Source organism: Polyodon spathula, chromosome 4 (assembly GCF_017654505.1).
Source record: "Polyodon spathula isolate WHYD16114869_AA chromosome 4, ASM1765450v1, whole genome shotgun sequence".
NCBI classification, from domain to species: Eukaryota; Metazoa; Chordata; class Actinopteri; order Acipenseriformes; family Polyodontidae; genus Polyodon; species Polyodon spathula.
In genome coordinates, this window is record NC_054537.1 from 50,634,096 (window position 1) to 50,653,464 (window position 19,369).

Below are 19,369 nucleotides of genomic sequence, written 5' to 3' on the forward strand. Positions count from 1 at the left end.
TTTAGGTGTGTCATAGGAAAGGGGGTGAATACTTATACAATCAATTATTTTCTGTTTTATATTTGTAATTAATTTAGAACAATTTATAGTTTTTATTTTTCACTTTGACATTATGGATTTTTTTGTGCGTTGATCAGTGGCAAACCTCCTAATTAAATCCATTTTGATTCCATGTTGTAACACAATAAAATGTGGAAAAGTCCAGGGGGGTGAGTGAATACTTTTGAGAGCCACTGTAACAGCACAAGCCACAATATTAAATGAATTCTCACATTGGTGAAAACGTTCGTAATTATTTACTTTCAGCTTTAAAGTTTTGAAATCCAAAAAATGATTTAAAAAAAAGGCTTATTTGAAATCGGGAAAATCGTTTAAAAACATGTAGGTCGCATAGTTAAGACATTAAGCATTAATTGTTTAAAGACTGTTTTAGCTGCGCACGACAAAGACGTTTTTTTTTTTTTTTTTCATGAAAACACGCCATAACTGCTACACATCCCAAATAAATCATGTCGTCCTGTCGTAAGTTAGTAAATTATTGCAAAATGCAGCCGGCAACTGCTGCGTGTGAACATCACTTGTACTTCAGTCATAATGTAAACAAACTTTGCACCCCCAGCTTTTTATTCATGTTGTTTTTTTTTTTGTTTTTTTTAAGTATTTCCACGATTAACTCTGAGCACATCAACAATCTAGGTAGTTATCTACCAGGCAGCTTCGGAAACTCCGTTGGTTATGGATGCTTGGATCTAAGCCGAGAACTGGGAGTGAGACCTTACACTTCAGTAGTTTACACAAAAAAACAAAGGACGGAAAATGGATACAACTTCAAAACAAAGACCCCATGCAGCCAGCAGTACCACTGTCTTCCTGTGCGAGCCCCCTTATCCCCCTCCCTCTCACCGCTTTGCATTCTGGGGAAAGTCGTTGCCATTCGACCTCTGCAGGGCCTGCGCGGACGCCGAGAGGAGAAACCAGAGATTGATTATGCGTTTAAAACCTTTATTTATTTCCGCATAACCTGCATACTCTGTCCAGGAGGCCAAAACACAAAATACATTTAGAATACGAAATATATAATTAAATTATATATTTATATATTAGTGTATAGGGAATTTGTAAAGAAAGTGTAGATTCTAATTTATTAGATAATGTCTGGAGAAAGAAACCGCAGGTCGCTGGCTTTCCGAACGGGTGGATTAGCTGCACCTGGCTGCAGTGCCAGTGGTATCAGCAGTAGCAATAGTAACAGCGGGGAGGCCCAGGTCTGGCAAGAACGGCATTTAAACGGGAATAGGCCTGAACAGGACGAGGAAGTGGACCAGGAAGAAAGATCAGCGTTGGAGGGAGTGGAGGACGGGGTATCCATTAGCGATAGCACCGGGCATGAGGCTGAAGAAGAAGAGGACGCGGAAGGGGGCAATTGGGCAGCTGGGAATGGGGTTGATTTAGGGGTTGGCATCATAAGCGGCGACGGCAGGCTGTCTTTTGAAGCTGGCGATGATGGTCAGGGGGAAGGGGGTAGCTGGGGAGCTGGGAATGGCTTGGATGATGTAGACGGGGTCGGTTTAGGTAGCGGTAGCACAGTACCAGGGGAGGACGAAGTAGAAGGGTCTAGCAGGGTAGATGGGGAGGAATCTGCGGGCAGGAAATCGGGGTTAGAGATGAGACCTCAGACTCTTCTCCAGAAGCACTGCCTGTTTCAGTGCGCCTGGCTACAGGAGTTCCCTTGGCTACGTTTTTGTCAAGAGACGGGTCTCATGGCCTGCTCTTGGTGTCACAACACAGGGAGCAGCTGTAATGATGAGCTGGCCAAGGGAAGCCGGAATTATAAAAGGGCCTTGCTCTTTCGACATCACCTGTCCGCTGATCATAGGAAGAATGATCCGTCAAAACAGGTAAGTGTTGATTTGTAGAATACGTTTTAAAATGATGTTTACTGATTTGTGCCGCATGACTAATGATATGAAGGAAATAACCTTTTTTATTTTTTATTTTTTTTAATTGTGTAATAATACCCCTAATTTTGTGTAGTAATACCCTTAATTGGTCATTCGATGTTTTAAATTAGGACGTAAAAAACTATAGTGACATTTAGTAGATATCGATGTTGAATGACCAGTTTTATTACAATTCCCATTTAGATCACCAGATTGATAAAAGATGATAGGTCAGAATGCTTATGTTTTGAGCTTTGCAGTGTTTTATACTTGGGTGAATTTTCTATTGTATGTGGTACTGAGTGACCTCTGGTGCAATACAGATTTAAAAACCGCAAATATGCTTTCTAAATGCAGGTGAATAATAGAAAAGGGTGGATTTGGCACATTAGATTTGTAGTCGAGCACATGTAAACCGTATTACGTTGATGTGTTGCACTACTGACGAGTTATTTTTGTAGACGCAATTTGAGCAAGTGGTATGACCCTGTTAACATTAATTGCTGTAGTCATTATATGTTGGTTAACACAACTGTTATTAAATCTTTCAGCGTTAATATTTTATTGTATAGTTATGTAAGTTTCAGTCATACAGTGTTAATAAAAAGAACGTCTTGGTAGATTCTCACAAGTGAGGAGTGTAGTGCGTCTGCGCTTGACATTATGACCATTGCTGGATTTTACAAACTAATGTCAGTGTAAATGACAGTTTCTTTTGATTAGAGACACGGTTTTGGTTAATTCTTATTTTTAACCTACACAAGTTGCATTTATGATGTGTTTGTTTTGCTACTGCATTTTTTCGTCATTTTAACAATAACAAAATTCAATGTTATCAGATATTTAAACTCTATTGTATTACATATTAACGTATTTTACCTTTTATTACACATTACAAGGAGGAGCATTTTTACATTTCACTAATAAAAAATAGAGAAATGTGTGGGCTGAATTAATATGAAAGCTGCAAAAATAATTTTTCACACAGCAATTAATGATAGGGTAATAGGTTAGCATTTGGTGATTTGAAGGCCTATGTTGTTTATTTAAGCCTGAGTGTGCATCCTAAGCCATGTTCACACTTGTATTGGTACGGTACTAGTACAGTTTGTTTCGGTATAGAATATACCGGTGCAAAACCACTTTCTGGCTTAACTGACTTTTCAATACCGGTGTCCTGGGAAATAAGTTAATCAAGCTCAAGAATTTAAAAGGGAGGTTCTGTTGTTTCTGATGTCAACGGGTTTATGCTGGGAAATAAGTAGATCGGATATATTAACAAACGATAAATAATTACAAATTAATTTGTAAGTACCGTTATATAAATGAGTAGATTGCATGTATTCGACAGTATGACGCTAGATAAGAGAATGTAAATATCACTGTAGATCAGATATTAGCCTACCAAAAAATAATTAATTTTAAAGTTAATTTTGTAAGTATAATGTATATTAATTAGTAGATCGCATAGATTGGACGGTGACGCTAGATACGGGGATGTGAATATCGCTGTAATATATATTAGCAACAAATACATAATTTTAAATTAAGTGGGTAAGTAGCCTGTGATATTAATGTGTATTTCTGTTTGTGTAACAAATGTGTTAACTAGCAGAATGTATTACATATGTAACGTTATTTTGAATTTCTGGAGGTGGTGTTGTTTTGGAGTAATTTGGTGCCAGTGATTTCCCAAAAGTTAAAACATGAGTTTCACATGAAAAAAATTGAGCTCCATGCTGCGATTAGTAACTAGGCCACGGTGTACATCAATCACATGGTGAAGAATGTTGCTTATACATTATTATTTTATTTTGTATTATGCGCTTTGTTTAATTAATTTTTATATACAATACTTTGTATAATTAGGACAGAAAACTTAGGTTATCACACATGTATTTCAATTACAAGTTTGGGAAGAAACAATACATTCATTAGTTAAAAACTAAAGAGTTAATGTCTTTGCTAAACCGTGGTAAATACCTGTAGTTAAATACCAACCAAGATAGCTATTGTAAGAAAGAGTGGTCATACAATATACGTAGGCTACTGTATATCAGCATGATTTGAGAAGGGGTTGTAGCATTCTGTGGTCCGCACCACTCAGCGCTGTGACGTCACAGTGGCCTGGACCACTAGGACCACTCCAGCTGTCGCTGTTATGTTTCTGATTTCACAGTTTCCTTTTCCTTTTCTTTATTTGCAATTATGTTATTGTACAAATGCATATGTTACAGTAATATGTGCCAGTGTTAAGGTTTATAATAATAAGTACAGGGGTGTGACAGGATGACGAGTGGTGACATCAGGCCAGATGCAGGAACTGAAAACACACAGACAAGTACTGCAGTCCAAAAGACTCTGGTGCGCCGTTTATTATACACAAACAAAAATAAATAAAATATTTGAACAAAAACAAAACACTTTGCTCACAGTGCACAAAAGAAAAGGTTTGAACCAAAACAAATCACGAACACAAAATAATAATAAGATCCTAGGTCAGGCTGGGCAGTTGCTGTTAGAATGTGTAATTTTAGTTTGCTAAAATAGTGGTCCTGACTATGAAAACAGTACAGCAGCAGTGGTCCGGACCACTCAGCGCAATGAAAAGCAACATAGTCCCATATACTTATTATTATAAACCTCAACACTGGCCTGTATTACTGTAACATACGTATTTGTAAAATAACGTAATTGCAAATAAAGAAAAAGAAAACTGTGACCGAGTGATCAGAGTTGCCCGGACCATTGTGACGTCACAGTGCTAAGTGGTTTGGATCACGGGCCACAGAATGCTCCAACCCTTTCTGCATGATTTTAAAAAATGGTAATGCAGTGAACCTCCTTAAATCAAACTGTTGCCTCGCCTTACATCTGCTTAGTTTTGCATTACTGCGCTTGCGCGATCAATTTATTTCCTACGACACCGGTACAGTCCCGATACAGTTGCAGTATACCTGTCCACATTCATGTATGTTTAAATCGACAGTGTTAGGGTTCTGAAGTCGTTTGCATGATGACTGCTGTCACATCTGATAGAAATAGATCCATTATGTAATACAGCATGTTTTGCCATTCTGTCCATGAACAGAATATTGTTTGTTTGGGCAATCATTAAGAACACAAAAGGACAAGACGAACAAAAAGGCGAAAACAATTAGCCGTTTTTAAAAGCATGAGGTTGCCAAGACAACGGGCTAGCATCACGACTTTGGGTATACGTGTTTTTCTTTTTGCTTTTTGATATTCCCTCACCAGGGATTTTATTTTAGAGTGTCACTGCTCTGTAGTACGCTTAGCCTCATAGTAATCATCACTCATCTTGTGGGGATTATTTTGTTACTTATTTTTGGCATCTTTTTGATGAAGCCATGATAAAGGGGATGCTTGGTAAAATTTAAAGTATTTAAACTGTAAAGCAAGACGTGCGCATGCTTTAGAGTATTGATTTAACGGTATCGATACCGTGTCGGTTTATCTGTCCACACTTCGAGTCATATCGAACCAGTACCAGTGCCCTGTTCACACTAGCATTGTTTAAAAATGTAATGTTTTGCATCATATTTCTCGGTGTATTGCAGACAGTATTTTTCTTTTAAAACTTGACGTCTTATTTCTCGAAGTGTAAATGTACATTTTAAGTTTTTTTATAAATACATTTTGTTTAAAGTAAATCGCTCACTGTGTTTGTATGTGCAGTGTGGTTTTTAGCAAAAAAATATTTTAAAAACATTATTTTGTCAGTATAAGTTGTTTATGTAGACTTAAAATCACTACTTGCCAAATATTTATTTCCTTTACAAAATGTCGTTTCATATCATACTGTGGCGTAAGTAAATATAAGTGTTTATTCTATGTAGGCTCAAGTTAACAGAGTTTTTATTCACGGTAATATGCTCTTTTAAAAATAAATGTTATGGTAAGTGGGTACAAACGCTTTTATTGATACAGAAAATAATGTTTGTGATGTTTTAATCAAGTTTACATGTGGGAATACATAAACCTGTTTTATTATATACAGAAAACTTACACATTTTTAGTGGTGTGGTTGGTGTATCTCTCTCAGAAATGCCAAAATAATAACAGAAACGACAAAATTATTTAAGCAACTTAAGGAGAAGCGCATTTACGTCTACTTAAATCACGGTAAATTTACGTATTTTTCATGGGTAGGTTGCGGAATAAAATTAGTATTTTGCGGACATTTCGCTGACCTGTTTAAACATGAAATCAGTGTAAGTAGACAGTATTTCAGAGCACTGTAAAGCCTAAAAATAGTGGTTCTTCCTTCCTAAAAATTTCCCAGGAATATTTCAGAGTTTATTTTACACATATTAAAACAGAGATAAAATTGGTAAAAATGTATTTTTAATTGAAACATTGGTAAAAGTCAGGGGAGAAAATCTCAGTATACACACTTCACATGTGGAATATGATGCATAGCAGTTCTGGTTTTTGATTAAGTTTAATATCCCTGGCATATATGATGAAGCAGAATCTGTGTAAGTTGAAGCCATATTTTCCTAAGTTAGCTGGTAGGTGTACTTTTGTGAACTTTGGACAATTGCTGTGCTGACAGAAATAGTGTTTGCAGCTCCATGCGTTCTCGGCCTCATCAGACCCACTTCTTCTGTTTTTGCTTTTTAAGAACATAAGAACATAAGAAAGTTTACAAACGAGAGGAGGCCATTCGGCCCATCTTGCTCGTTTGGTTGTTAGTAGCTTATTGATCCCAAAATCTCATCAAGCAGCTTCTTGAAGGATCCCAGGGTGTCAGCTTCAACAACATTACTGGGGAGTTGATTCCAGACCCTCACAATTCTCTGTGTAAAAAAGTGACTCCTATTTTCTGTTCTGAATGCCCCTTTTTCTAAACTCCATTTGTGACCCCTGGTCCTTGTTTCTTTTTTCAGGCTGAAAAAGTCCCTTGCGTCGACACTGTCAATACCTTTTAGAATTTTGAATGCTTGAATTAGGTCGCCACGTAGTCTTCTTTGTTCAAGACTGAACAGATTCAATTCTTTTAGCCTGTCTGCATATGACATGCCTTTTAAGCCCGGAATAATTCTGGTCGCTCTTCTTTGCACTCTTTCTAGAGCAGCAATATCTTTTTTATAGCGAGGTGACCAGAACTGCACACAATATTCAAGATGAGGTCTTACAAGTGCATTGTACAGTTTTAACATTACTTCCCTTGATTTAAATTCAACACTTTTCACAATGTATCCGAGTATCTTGTTAGCCTTTTTTATAGCTTCCCCACATTGCCTAGATGAAGACATTTCTGAGTCAACAAAAACTCCTAGGTCTTTTTCATAGATTCCTTCTCCAATTTCAATATCTCCCATATGATATTTATAATGTACATTTTTATTTCCTGCGTGCAGTACCTTACACTTTTCTCTATTAAATGTCATTTGCCATGTATCTGCCCAGTTCTGAATCTTGTCTAGATCATTTTGAATGACCTTTGCTGCTGCAACAGTGTTTGCCACTAATGTTTGTATACCTACAAACATTAGTTTTCTTTTGTATATTCATAAACTGATTTATTTTTTCTTCCCATTCCTCATCCACTAAAATTTGTTTTTTTTTTTTAAGTATTTCAATTTAGTTTTTGATCAACATAATCCGGTGATAATGTGTTCGTGAACAGAGAACCACATTTGAATGTTATTTGATCTTCAAATGTCTAAACATACCTGCTGTATCCTAGGATACAATGTAAGGCTGCTTATTACAATATCTTGCTACAAATGATGTGGTGTCATCGTAACAAAAGTTCTGAAATTACAGCGCATCGGCAGCAAAGGGTAAACATCTTAAACTCTTACTGTCTGTAAACTAAAATGGAGCATAAATGGAGCGAAGACGTAAAAAAAATGTAAAAAAAAAATACTGCACTGAAATGGTATTCTGAAGACATGTCTTGCCCCGTTATAAAGCGCCTGCACCATCACATATCCAGTGAAGTGATTCTGATGACATTGCAGTGGGGTCCCAAATAGACAATTGAGCACTGTGTTAAGACCTGCTGAAACCAGGATTATTTAGTGGTGCAATTAGGAACTTTAACAGTTGAACACACTATGAAAAGAAAAGTAGTCCTAAGTAACAACGGCGTGTGTTTGGACCTACACAGAAAGAGGAAATTAAAGAAAGAAAAATATGTGACTGGGAGAGTGAGGGGTATTTTTCTCTAGCATACTCCATCTCTAAATTCTTGTAGTTCACATTCAGAGGATGCCACAATCATTTTATTTATTTATTTATTTTTTAGAGACTTTTACACGAGAAATGTCTTGTGTAAAATGCTTTTTTTGGTTTCCATTCGACTTAGTTTAGTTTAGTCGAGTAAACCAGGCTTTTCACCTGACGTCATGCAAAAAGAAATGGGGGTTGATATGTAAATTAGCTGTGCGTAAAGTACTCTGGTTTTGAAGATTACTAGTGAATTTTCTGAAAATGTGGTTTCCATGCGCAGAGAACTGGTACACAAGTGAATCTAGATTGCTGTAATAAAGCAAAATACCTCGTGCCTGACTTGTTAATAATGTGTTTTACTGCTCTTGTCCAAATTGTTGTTTTTCAAATGTCATTAGTAGTGAATTCTGTCTTAACTAATTTATCTTACTACTCCTTGATTAAAAATAAACTCGGAGGTATAAAATTAAACTGATGAACAGTATTGCAGATCACCATGGCTGAAAACCAGCTCTGACTCTATTTATAATCAATAAAATTTTATATATATCTATATAGATCTCTCTATATATAATATATATATATATATTATATAAATATATCATGTAACAATTTATTTATTTATTTATTTTGTTCCTGGGTAGTAAGTGTTATTTCCTAATTGCTTATGTCTCAAAAGTATAGAAAAAGTAGTTTTTCGAGATTTACGATTATACTGTAAATACAGTATAATCGTAAATCTCGAAAAACTACTCACTTCTAAATTTTTTGTAGTCATTTTTGTATTACTTTAGTATAAATACATGTTAATTTGGATTCATATGTTTTTTTCTGATTTTATGTGAACGAAAAGACACACATTTGCCCGTTTTCCCATTGGAAATAGCGATATTTTGAAATATCACTGTCCTGGTCACAAAAGCAAAGTCTGTGGGGAATAATAGCCATTTTCTATACTTTTGAGGCATAAGCAATTAGGAAATAACACTTACTACCCAGGAACAAAAATTGTGTTACATAGTGTAATCAGTGGCGGCTGGTGAACTTTGAGAGGGGTGGGGTGTCGGAGAACCAACTCTTATTTTATCCCCCAACCATAACCCCCGTATTTGACCTCTTCTAAATACAGGTATAACATAAAAACGTTGCATACTACTTACACTCAATGTACTGTATTTAACTGTTTTTCAGTTATCCTCCTGTAATTGCTACTATGCATTACATTACTGAAACAAAAGCCTGTGATTTAAATGACCAGAGATACTAGGCTACTGATTTCTGTATATTCAAATAAATAGGTCTACAGAAGTGGTAGGCTGTGTAAATAACTAGCATTTGATAGAAATACAGTATGAATAACCATGCTTAAGTATTACTTTTAGTGCAGAGGGAAAGCAAATGTAGGGTACCAGGTTTAATCAGACAATAGATGACGAATCTCTGCGATTTATTTTACTTTCTTTTCTGCAGGAGCATACTGTAATTATCACATTAAAACATGTTTCACCTATTTTAAAAGTGGCTTGATTGTTTAGAATATCCTACTGTAGTCATGACAGCTATACACTTTCATAACTGCCACAGGCACTGGGTTCAGCGCCTCAGAGCTAATTGAAAAGTCGCACTGCTTCTACCTGCTAAGAGATTAGACATCACTACTGCACATGTGCTCCCCGGGGGAGAAAGGCTTCAGTGCCCCAGAACTTGTGATCTGTTCCTCACAGCCACCCCATACTGCATGTGCAGGGTTAAGAAATAATGTGTTGTAATGCAGGTAACAGTTATCGTAATGTTAATTATAGTAGCTACCGTTTTAATTTAGATCATTATTATTACTTATTAATTTAAACTGGTGGGGCGGCGCCCTTTGCGCCTGTATACACGAGCCGCCGCTGGTGTGTGTGTGTAATATATATATATATATATATATAATCTATCTTTCATTCAGGCAGTGCAGCATATAGGGGATGAGGTGATGCTACTACCTTGGCTTAGAAACCCTACCTGTCCAGATGGCTGATAGCTGCTGAGGATGCATTCAACACCACGTGGGAGGTGGTGGATACTGATGAAACGAACTGAAGTGTATTAATTCGTTCCCAAAATTGCCACTGAGTGCTGTATCCTGCACAAACTCTTGTCAACAACAAAATTAGGTGGAATTAGTGGCGCTTGTGAGACAAAACAGGAAGGTTACAGTTTCACGAGAAAAAAAAGCGTCACTGCCTACTACAACAAGCCCAAAATAAGCGCAACCCATGTTAGAATTGGTGTTTATGCAAATTACAACCCGTGACTCTCAAACAAGCCCAATTCCGCTTATTATAAGTGGGCTTGGCAACTGTGAAGGTTACCTCAGCTGCCAGTTTCAATTGGACAGCAGGGATTGAAGGAGGCTCATGCTGTCAGAGATTCTCTTCTTTTTTTTTTAAATTGTTTTGGGTTTACTGTTGTGTTAAATATTAATGATGCAAACAAATAAAACACAATCAATACGTTAATTTGTAATTTTTATTTGGTCAGTTCTGAGAGGGCATCAACAACTTCTTGGATGTTTGTTGCACTGTTATGGGTGATCAAGCTGGTTCATGACATCCAGTTCACCAACTATATTAACGTCGAGGGCAGACACACGTTGTCTTTGGACATAGCTGGGATCAAAAAAAGGATGGGAATTAGACATTTAAGCAGCTCGTAACCACTAACCTGCTACCTTGCAATATTTATAGTTAAGAACAAACACGCTCATTAACATTTACACGTGAAATGCGGGTTTCCATGCGAAATTTGGCGTGGATTTTCCTGTGTGTTTCGTCATGTACACGAGTAAATGAGATTTACACTGTCCTTCTCTTTCGCTGTTTTTTTCAGCCACAAACCTGATTGACACGAGTCATTCTTCCAAAAGTGCACATGCAGCTCCATTTCACGTGTAAATTGACCCGCATGAAAACCCCATGAATGACAAATAATTTGCTTTATTTATGAATTCATTTAAGATTTAGTAATTTCGTTTGGTATATAACTGTTCACAAACTACCATTTCCAACGTTCTTAAACTTAGTTTTGTAGTACTGTAGAGCTACAAATGTGGTACTACAAAATAAATTCCATAATTTTTAAAAAGAAAAAAAAAAGATTTAAATCAATCAAGTCCAATTTAAAAAAAAATCAGCAACCCTGCACTGGGGTCAAGTGATTATAACATGGTTACATTCAAAATTACCAGGGATTCCATGCACACAAGGCTGCACTAAAGTGTATAATTTCAGAAAGGCTAACTTTGAAGTGATGAGACAAGAACTGAGCAGGGAAATTGGAAGTTATGACGGTTGAAGTTCAATGGAACAGATTTACAGTTATAATTGGGCTTGTTACTTTTTTATATTAATTGGTAAAGCTTGTTAAACATCAAATTCCCAAAAAATCTGAGTTTGCCTGAAATAGATTTATATAGGATAAACGTCGGTAAAACTACTCGCTATTTTTTTATTTTCTTACCAAAAGTAATAATTTAGAAATCATAGTTCGTGCAGTTTTTATACTTGCTGTCTGTCCCGTCTCCCTTCCGCTCTGAATGGCTAGGCATTACTGTCGGTCAGTGGTCCAATAGTACTGTGGTTTCACTGTCACTTCACCCTGTTCTGACAGATCTTTGCCTGAAGTAGTGCTAGAATGCTCTCATTTGTTTAAACGTCTGTCATTCAGACCGGCACCAACTGTGCACTTTCATTTGCCAACTACGGTGTCTGTCATTCAATGCAGCGACTTTGAACTTAGCGGGAAGGTGTAGGTAAGCTTTTGCTATGTATATGGTGACAGATACTTGTTAGATGTAAAAATTTGATGCAAGAGGAAAACACAAATGTGTAATATGCAGAATACCCTGACTTTTAAGTGAAAACTGTAAAGAAACGTGGGACAGGAGATAAAGAAAATATTCTTGTATGTAAACTGATATGTAACTGCAAAGCAGAAGTCTCTATTAAGGCTAAGAGAGGGGTTGAACACATGCAATCACAAATGAAGGGTAGCGCTCAGAAATTGTCTTAAAGTACAATGGAAGCTTGCTTGGTGAAAATGCTGGAAAAAACTCAATGCTATTAGTTTAGGCCGGTGTCTTGGACACATGGTATCTGAGTCCAGCTGTGTTGTAGCAGGAGAGGGGGAAGCTTAGACTGAATAATAAGTGCAAGTTAGTTCTGTTCAACTGTCTGTTTTGTTCTCTGCAAATTTTACTAGTAAATGTATGCTATACAAGTCTGTAATAATCATTTGAATGCTGTGTTTTCTGCGGTTTATTTGAGACCTTTTTTTAAAATTGTGTAGGATGTTTATCTGTACATAGATCCACATTGACCAAACGTCATTTCAATGTGAATGTTGTTCTTTTAGAATGTTGGTGACCATGGTTTTGTTGCATGCTGAATAATAAAGGGGTTTCGCATAGGCATAAACAGTCTGTTTTTAAAGCATAAAGGTCGATTTCACCCATTCTCTGCATTTTTCTGAATTGAAAAATAGATTAAAAAAAAAAAAAACCCTGATAAATTCTTTAAAAAATAAACACAGCTATTAGTATTAAAAAAAGTATTAAAATCGAATAGCGGCCAGCTTAGTTATAATGCAGGACAAGTATACCCAAAGCCTGGGACACACATAAGCAGAAAATAGGAGGCACTTTTATACACAGGGAATCGTGAGGGTTTGCAACCAACTTCCCAGTAATGTTGTTGAAGCTGATACCCTGGGATCCTTCAAGAAGCTGCTTGATGAGATTCTGCGATCAATAAGCTACTAACAACCAAACGAGCAAGAAGACAACTGAGTTTGACATCTCTCTCTCTCTCTCTCTCTCTCTCTCTCTCTCTCTGTGTGTGTGTGAAAAAGCATTTGCCCCCTGTCTGGTTTTCTGCATTTTTGCATATTTTTGACACTGAATGTTATGTGTTACGTGTGACAAAGTAACCGCCCCTTAGACTCAATAACTGGTTATGCCACCTTTTAGCAGCAATAACTGCAACCAAACGCTTCCTGTAGTTATTGATCAGTCTCTCACAGCGCCATGGAGGAATGCTGCTCGTTTCAGGTCCTGACACAATATCTCAGTGGGTTTTAGGTCTGGACTTTGACTAGGCCATTCCAAAACTTTAAATTTATTGTTCTTCAACCATTATGATGTAGACTTGCTTGTGTGTTTGGGATCATTGTCTTGCTGCATGACCCAGCTGCGCTTCAGACAAGCATTCATGTTCTTCTTAGTGAGCTGGTTTCTGCCTTGCTGCTCTGCCATGAAACCCATTTTTGCCCAGTGTCTTTCTGCTCTTGGAGAGATTTTGGTGTCATTTTTTTCTCTGGCTCCCTCTATATACTACTACAACCCACGAAAAGATCTGACCAAATTCAGTGTGAAAAATCAGACGGGGCAAATACTTTTTCACGGCACTGTGTGTGTGTGTGTATATATATATATATATATATATATATATATATATATATATATATATATATATATATAATATATATATATATTATAATATATATATATTATTTTAAAATTGTATGTACACTACCAGTCAGAAGTTTTAGAACACCTCCATTTTTCCAGTTTTTATTGAAATTTACACAGTTTAATGTCTCAGTGTATTCTGAAATTAAAGCATAGAACAAATAAACAATTGGAGGTAAAAAAGAAATCATGGAATTGTTTTGTTTTTCACAAAATTTAATCTAAATTTTTTACTCAAAGTAGCCACCTTTTGCAGATATAACAGCCAAACACACTCGTGGCATTCTTTCTACAATGGAAATCAAATATTGTTTGTAAAGTTCTTCTCAACACTGTTGCAGAAGTTCCCACAAATGTGTTGCTCTTGTAGGTTGCTTTGCTTTCACCCTTCTGTCTAGTTCATCCCAGACCAGCTCGATGGGGTTTAAGTCTGGAGATTGTGCTGGCCATTCCATGATTTGAAGCCTACCATCTTGTTCTTTTCTTCTAAGGTAGTTCTGACATAGCCTGGAGGTATTTTGGTGTCATTATCTTGCTGTAGGATAAACCCCTGACCAACTAGGTGTATACGTAGGGTATTGCATGGTGCTGCAAAATGCTGTGGTAGCCGTTTTGGTTCAGGGTGCCACTCACTCTGTGCAAGCCCCAGACCATCACGCTTCCTGCTCCATGTTTGACAGTTGGTGTCACCCACCGAGGAACCATCCTTTCGCCTACTCGACGGCGTTCAAAAACCCTGCGTGATGAACCGAAGATTTCAAATTTTGATTCATCGGTCCATAAGACCTTCTTCTAGTCTTCAGTAGTCCACTGGCGGTGCTTCATGGCCCAGGCAAGCCTCTTTTTCTTATTTTGCTATCTTAGCAATGGCTTTCTTACTGCCACTCGACCTGTCAAACCTGCAGCTCGAAGTCTTCTCTTCACAGTTGAAACTGAGACTTGCTTACTTCGACCAGTGTTAAGCTGTGCTTGAAGCCTTTTGATGGTGTAGGAAACTGTACTCACTGACACCTTGGCTTTCTTTGCAGTTTCTCTAAAGGAAAGACCTACACTTTTAAGGGTTTTAATGGGCTGTCTGTCTTCCATTGTTAATTGCCTTTTTCTCGCCATTATGATAGCAATATACTACTTCCTGCAGTACAATACTAATACAAATCCAAATAATGCTTAAGAGGGTGTAGTAACACAGTCTGTTCCAACACTGCTTTTATACAGACAGAGGGTTTGTAAGTAATCAACAAAAGTTGGGACACCTGTAGGAATTGTTAGCATCAACTTTCAAGGCTTAATTTACTTCCATTGCTGCAGAACAGCTGTAAGTTATTAACCCTTTACTTGTTCCCTGAAAAAGGCCTTTTTGTATAACTCTGAAATGTACATTATTTTTCAGTTTTTGGTAACCTAAGCCTTTTTTTTTAACCTCTGGCAGTTTACCGCTTACCTTTGTATCATTTCAGGTTATTCACTGGACTTGAACTGCTTAGATTTCAATAAAAACTGGAAAAATGGGAGTGTTCTAAAACTTTTGACCGGTAGTGTATGTATGTCCTATATAAACTGTATCTAAGCCAGTATATTCAAGTATACTACCAAGTACAAAACACAACTGGAAGCAGATTTCCTAGAACCCTGACATAAAACTGAATATCACAAATGTACGTGTAATATAATGGAGGAAAGACTTCTTTTACTTTCAATGTAAAAAAACAAAATGCCAATGCCAAGTCTCTATATTGAATTTATATCCCAAAATATAACGTTTTTAACAGCACTAAGTGGACACAATGGATAGGATAACGCAAAGGATAGCCATGTGTTCTAATTCTGCAGCTTTTCAACATAATGCCTGTTGATGCAGAACCCGGTGTAAGAAAATAGTTACTTCTGCATTTCTTTCATTTTTTTCCAGCACTCTGCTTCAGTGCTGGCAAATCCACTTTTTGCTCAGCCATGGTGCAAACTCTGTTGTACTCCCACCAGTAGTTTCTCCCAAGGTAATTCTGCACCTTCCATGTCATCTTGACGTTAGCCCTTTCCTTTTGTTGAGACTCCGTAGCTTCTTTCATTTCCAGTAAACTCAAAATGTGTTGTTTTAAGCAGTATATTATAGTGTCCTTGTATGGTATAATCTACCATAACTAATCCTTGCCCTGCTGGCAACTATCAATCAATCAATTTTTATATAGCGGCTTTCATAGTGGACCACCGTCACAAAGCGCTTTACAAGAAAATCCATAATACCTTAACTACAGAGAAGTGCATAATATATGATTGTAACATAATATGTGAAATAGTTGCAGTAATACTGCAGCTAATAGCAGATATCAGGCTAAAGAGCATGGAAAGCAATAGAGGACTGGTGAGAGTTGGTTTAAAGCGAGCGACGGTGGGGAAAAAAAAACCCTCAAGCACCATTGTAAGTCCCACCCCAGCTCCTACTTGAGAGGAGCCTCCCATCCCCTTAACACCTCCCCAAACGAGATGTTCGCTCACCCAAAAAACAACAATATCAAAGGTGTGTATCTTGCTCAGGTTTTGTAACACTCAGATACTCATGCTCCTAGATATATTATAAACATGGTTTGCAAACCCAGGAAACAAACATAGTAAAAGCTGGAAATGGTTATATTGAAAACAGATTGCAATGTACGTATGCCAGCCAGAAGTTGTACAGTAGTTCTGTCTAAGTAGTCTAACAACGAAGAACTACAGTAATAGGAAAGGCAACAAGTCTGAAATAGGAAGCATGACAAAAAAAATAGGACCGCAATCAAATTGTAATTTATCACTTATGTGAATTATAAATTACACAACAGTAAGTGATCCCACGTCTAATCGAATTACTAAATGAAATATAAAGACAATATAAAACCACCGCCAAAAGTTCATATACTCCAGTGCAAGGAAATGTCCATACAGGGCATGCAAACTCCGGACGACCATGCATCATGGCTGCTTGCGAAAAAAAAAAAAAAACTTTAAGATTGCAGTTTTCCCCAAAATAATCTGGCAAACAATTTTGGAATCTTCTGTGTTCGCCTCCACATTTCACTTCTGTGCAATCTCCAGTTACTTTTTCGCTACTGATTTAAAATTTCACACAAAGTAGAACAAATAATTTAAACAAGCCTTCACTTAGCTATCCTAATCAAATTATATGGGTGTGAGGAAACTGATCATGTGCACTATTTGTTTATTTTACTACACCTGTGAGCTGTGCTTGGCTTTAATGGGAATGTCACTCATACAGTGCAGACTGCACGTTGAATATGAGTGTTATATTAGAGACATGTTGTTATAAAGAAGATTTCCAAACCAATAAAGTAGACAGTACATCAATGCAATTTTATAAACTAATGGACGGGCCACCAAATATTGGCCTGTGGGCCATATGTTTTACACCCATGCTTTAGTATTATGTATTAAACTGTATCATTTAGCTTTAACTGCAACCTATTTAATAAACTGCAATTTACAAAAAAAAAAAAAAAAAAAGATTCTTAAAGGTTAACCTGTCAAGTTTCTCTGCATTTTTTACTGTTTTTCTACCAAAGTGCTTACAATATTTAGTGTAGGTGCCATCATATTCTGTGAAAACAATATATATACAATATAATTTTGTTTGTTTCTGTTTCTTTTTATTTATTTATTTATTTTTTAAACCGTGCAACATTTTACAGCTATTTTTCCTTGTCTTGTCCCGTGATGGCTAACTGCAACACTGCTGCAGCAGGGTGATTCTGGTTTCATATCCTGATGTTTTTTTTTTTATGTGGGGGACGGACGGGGATTACAGTCTGCATTTTACTTAATATTAAATATTGTACAGATAATTTCATATATAAGCATTTCATTTCTATCATTAAATTCAATCTTCATGTTTTAATAGTTTCACAAATCGATGGATTGTGCATGTCCAATAAATAACTTTTGTTTCTAGTAACAAAAAAGTGTTTTTTTAATATAGCTTTTAAGTAAAAAATGTAAATGTGGTAAATGGCAAACTAGGTTAGTAACACTAAAATAGAAAAAAATGTCATTACATTTTTTGTCAGGGCAAGTTTGTCTTGAAGTGCTTCTAAACAGTAAACATTACACTTCTTTTTTTAATCCTTTGCGGTCCATTTATTCAGTACCTGTCAGGCACGTCAGGTCTAATTTTATTTTTACACAAGCTGTTTATTTTAAAATTAATTTTATTTAAATTAAAACAGTTTTAAAGGACACTGTATATCAACATGACACTCAGTACTGCAGCCCTGCCCAACCCCTTGTTCCCTGTATTTATCATATACCTCTTCATAGTAGTACATACTGATAAATCATCTCCTGATCACTTGTTTCATCACCAAACTCCTCGGTAATGCGATCCAAGTCATTATTTTATTACTGTAACATCACAAAAAGCTTGGCAAATGTCAGTGATTTTCTGTGAGCGCTGGATGCGAAAGCAGCTATCTTGTTTATGTCTTTGAAGGGACTGCGTTTCACTCAGTTCCACCTCCATTTTTTTCTGTCTTCTTTTGACCATTGAAAGATATTTTTGGAGAAAAACTACTAGGGACTTGTGATTGATGACTTTTTGATGATGTCGGACAGGAAAGGAAAAATTTTAGTGTCAGACTTGGTCCAGCATAGGGCTGCAGAGTGGTAAACATCCATACAGGTACATTGACCATGAAATGTTATAAACTACATAGTATGGTGGTGTTTTTTTTTACTTTACTAGATTACAGCATTTAAATGTCAGGTTTGTGTATTAAGAAAGCAGTATCACTTATTTGCTAATTTGCAAAAAAACTTAAATTACACCTTCTAAATTTAAAAGATGAGCCTGTACGTTGCCAAAGACACTCTTGGCAGCCATTTCTGGGATTATTTGTAACCAATGGAAGATGAGCCTGATCCACAGGTAGCCAATCAGAAGCGATAGGGGTGGGCCGTAAACTCTTTAAAAAATGTTATGCTTGTCCGATGGACAAAGTGTAACGGCAAAACTTGTGTCCATCACACAGATCGTGTTGTCTGGGGTGTTGGGCGATACAAATTGTACACCCCTGTGAACACACACACACTTTTTTCATTATGCTTTATACTAACAGTAGACTGTTCACATGATGAGATGGGATTAAGCACTTCATCTACATCTTATTTTAATCTTTTTCTGCATTCCAATAACACTGACAGCAACAGCATCACTGTGTCTGTGTCTTAAGTGAAGACTCTTGAATATCTTTACATCTGCATGTATATGCATTTTTTTTTCTTCCCATCAGCTTTTTCACACACACTATCATGCCATCTCGATAAACAGCCCACAGGTGCTTCATCTCCCATTCAGAAGTTATATTTTTTATTTGTGTTTTTCTGCCTTACTACTGCTTGCAACTGCTTTGGTCACTGCAGTACTAAAAGTAAATATCCTTGCCAGTTCTTCGTGGACTCCACACAACATTGGAACCTTTCCGCTGGTGGGCTAGGAAAAAAGACAAACCACCCTCTTCTCCCAGAGGAAGGTCTTTTATATCTGTGCATTATAACACCACTCCCACCCAATAGTATAAAGGGAGATGACGCAGAAGGGTCAAATGTCCTGTATTTTTCCTTGTTTCGTAAAGCTAGAAAGCATGGACATAATAGTAGTAGTAGTTGTTTGTTGTTGTTATTATTAACATTCTTCGATTTCTTTCATTTCTAAATCGAAATTCCTGCTGAA

General features: G+C 36.7%; 1 protein-coding gene across 2 annotated transcripts in view; it reads left to right on the plus strand.

Annotated features, from left to right (window-relative positions):
- The first annotated feature begins 923 nt into the window (after positions 1-923).
- zbtb10 (zinc finger and BTB domain containing 10) overlaps positions 924-19,369 on the plus strand; it is a 60,790-nt gene continuing 42,344 nt past the window's right edge. The window contains exon 1 of one of the 2 annotated variants that reach the window (XM_041248052.1): positions 924-1,898. In XM_041248052.1, coding sequence (XP_041103986.1) covers positions 1,152-1,898 — 747 coding nt within the window. In that variant the 5' untranslated portion in view covers positions 924-1,151. The remainder of the gene's footprint in view (positions 1,899-19,369) is intronic. The other variant, XM_041248051.1, reaches the window with a different exon arrangement.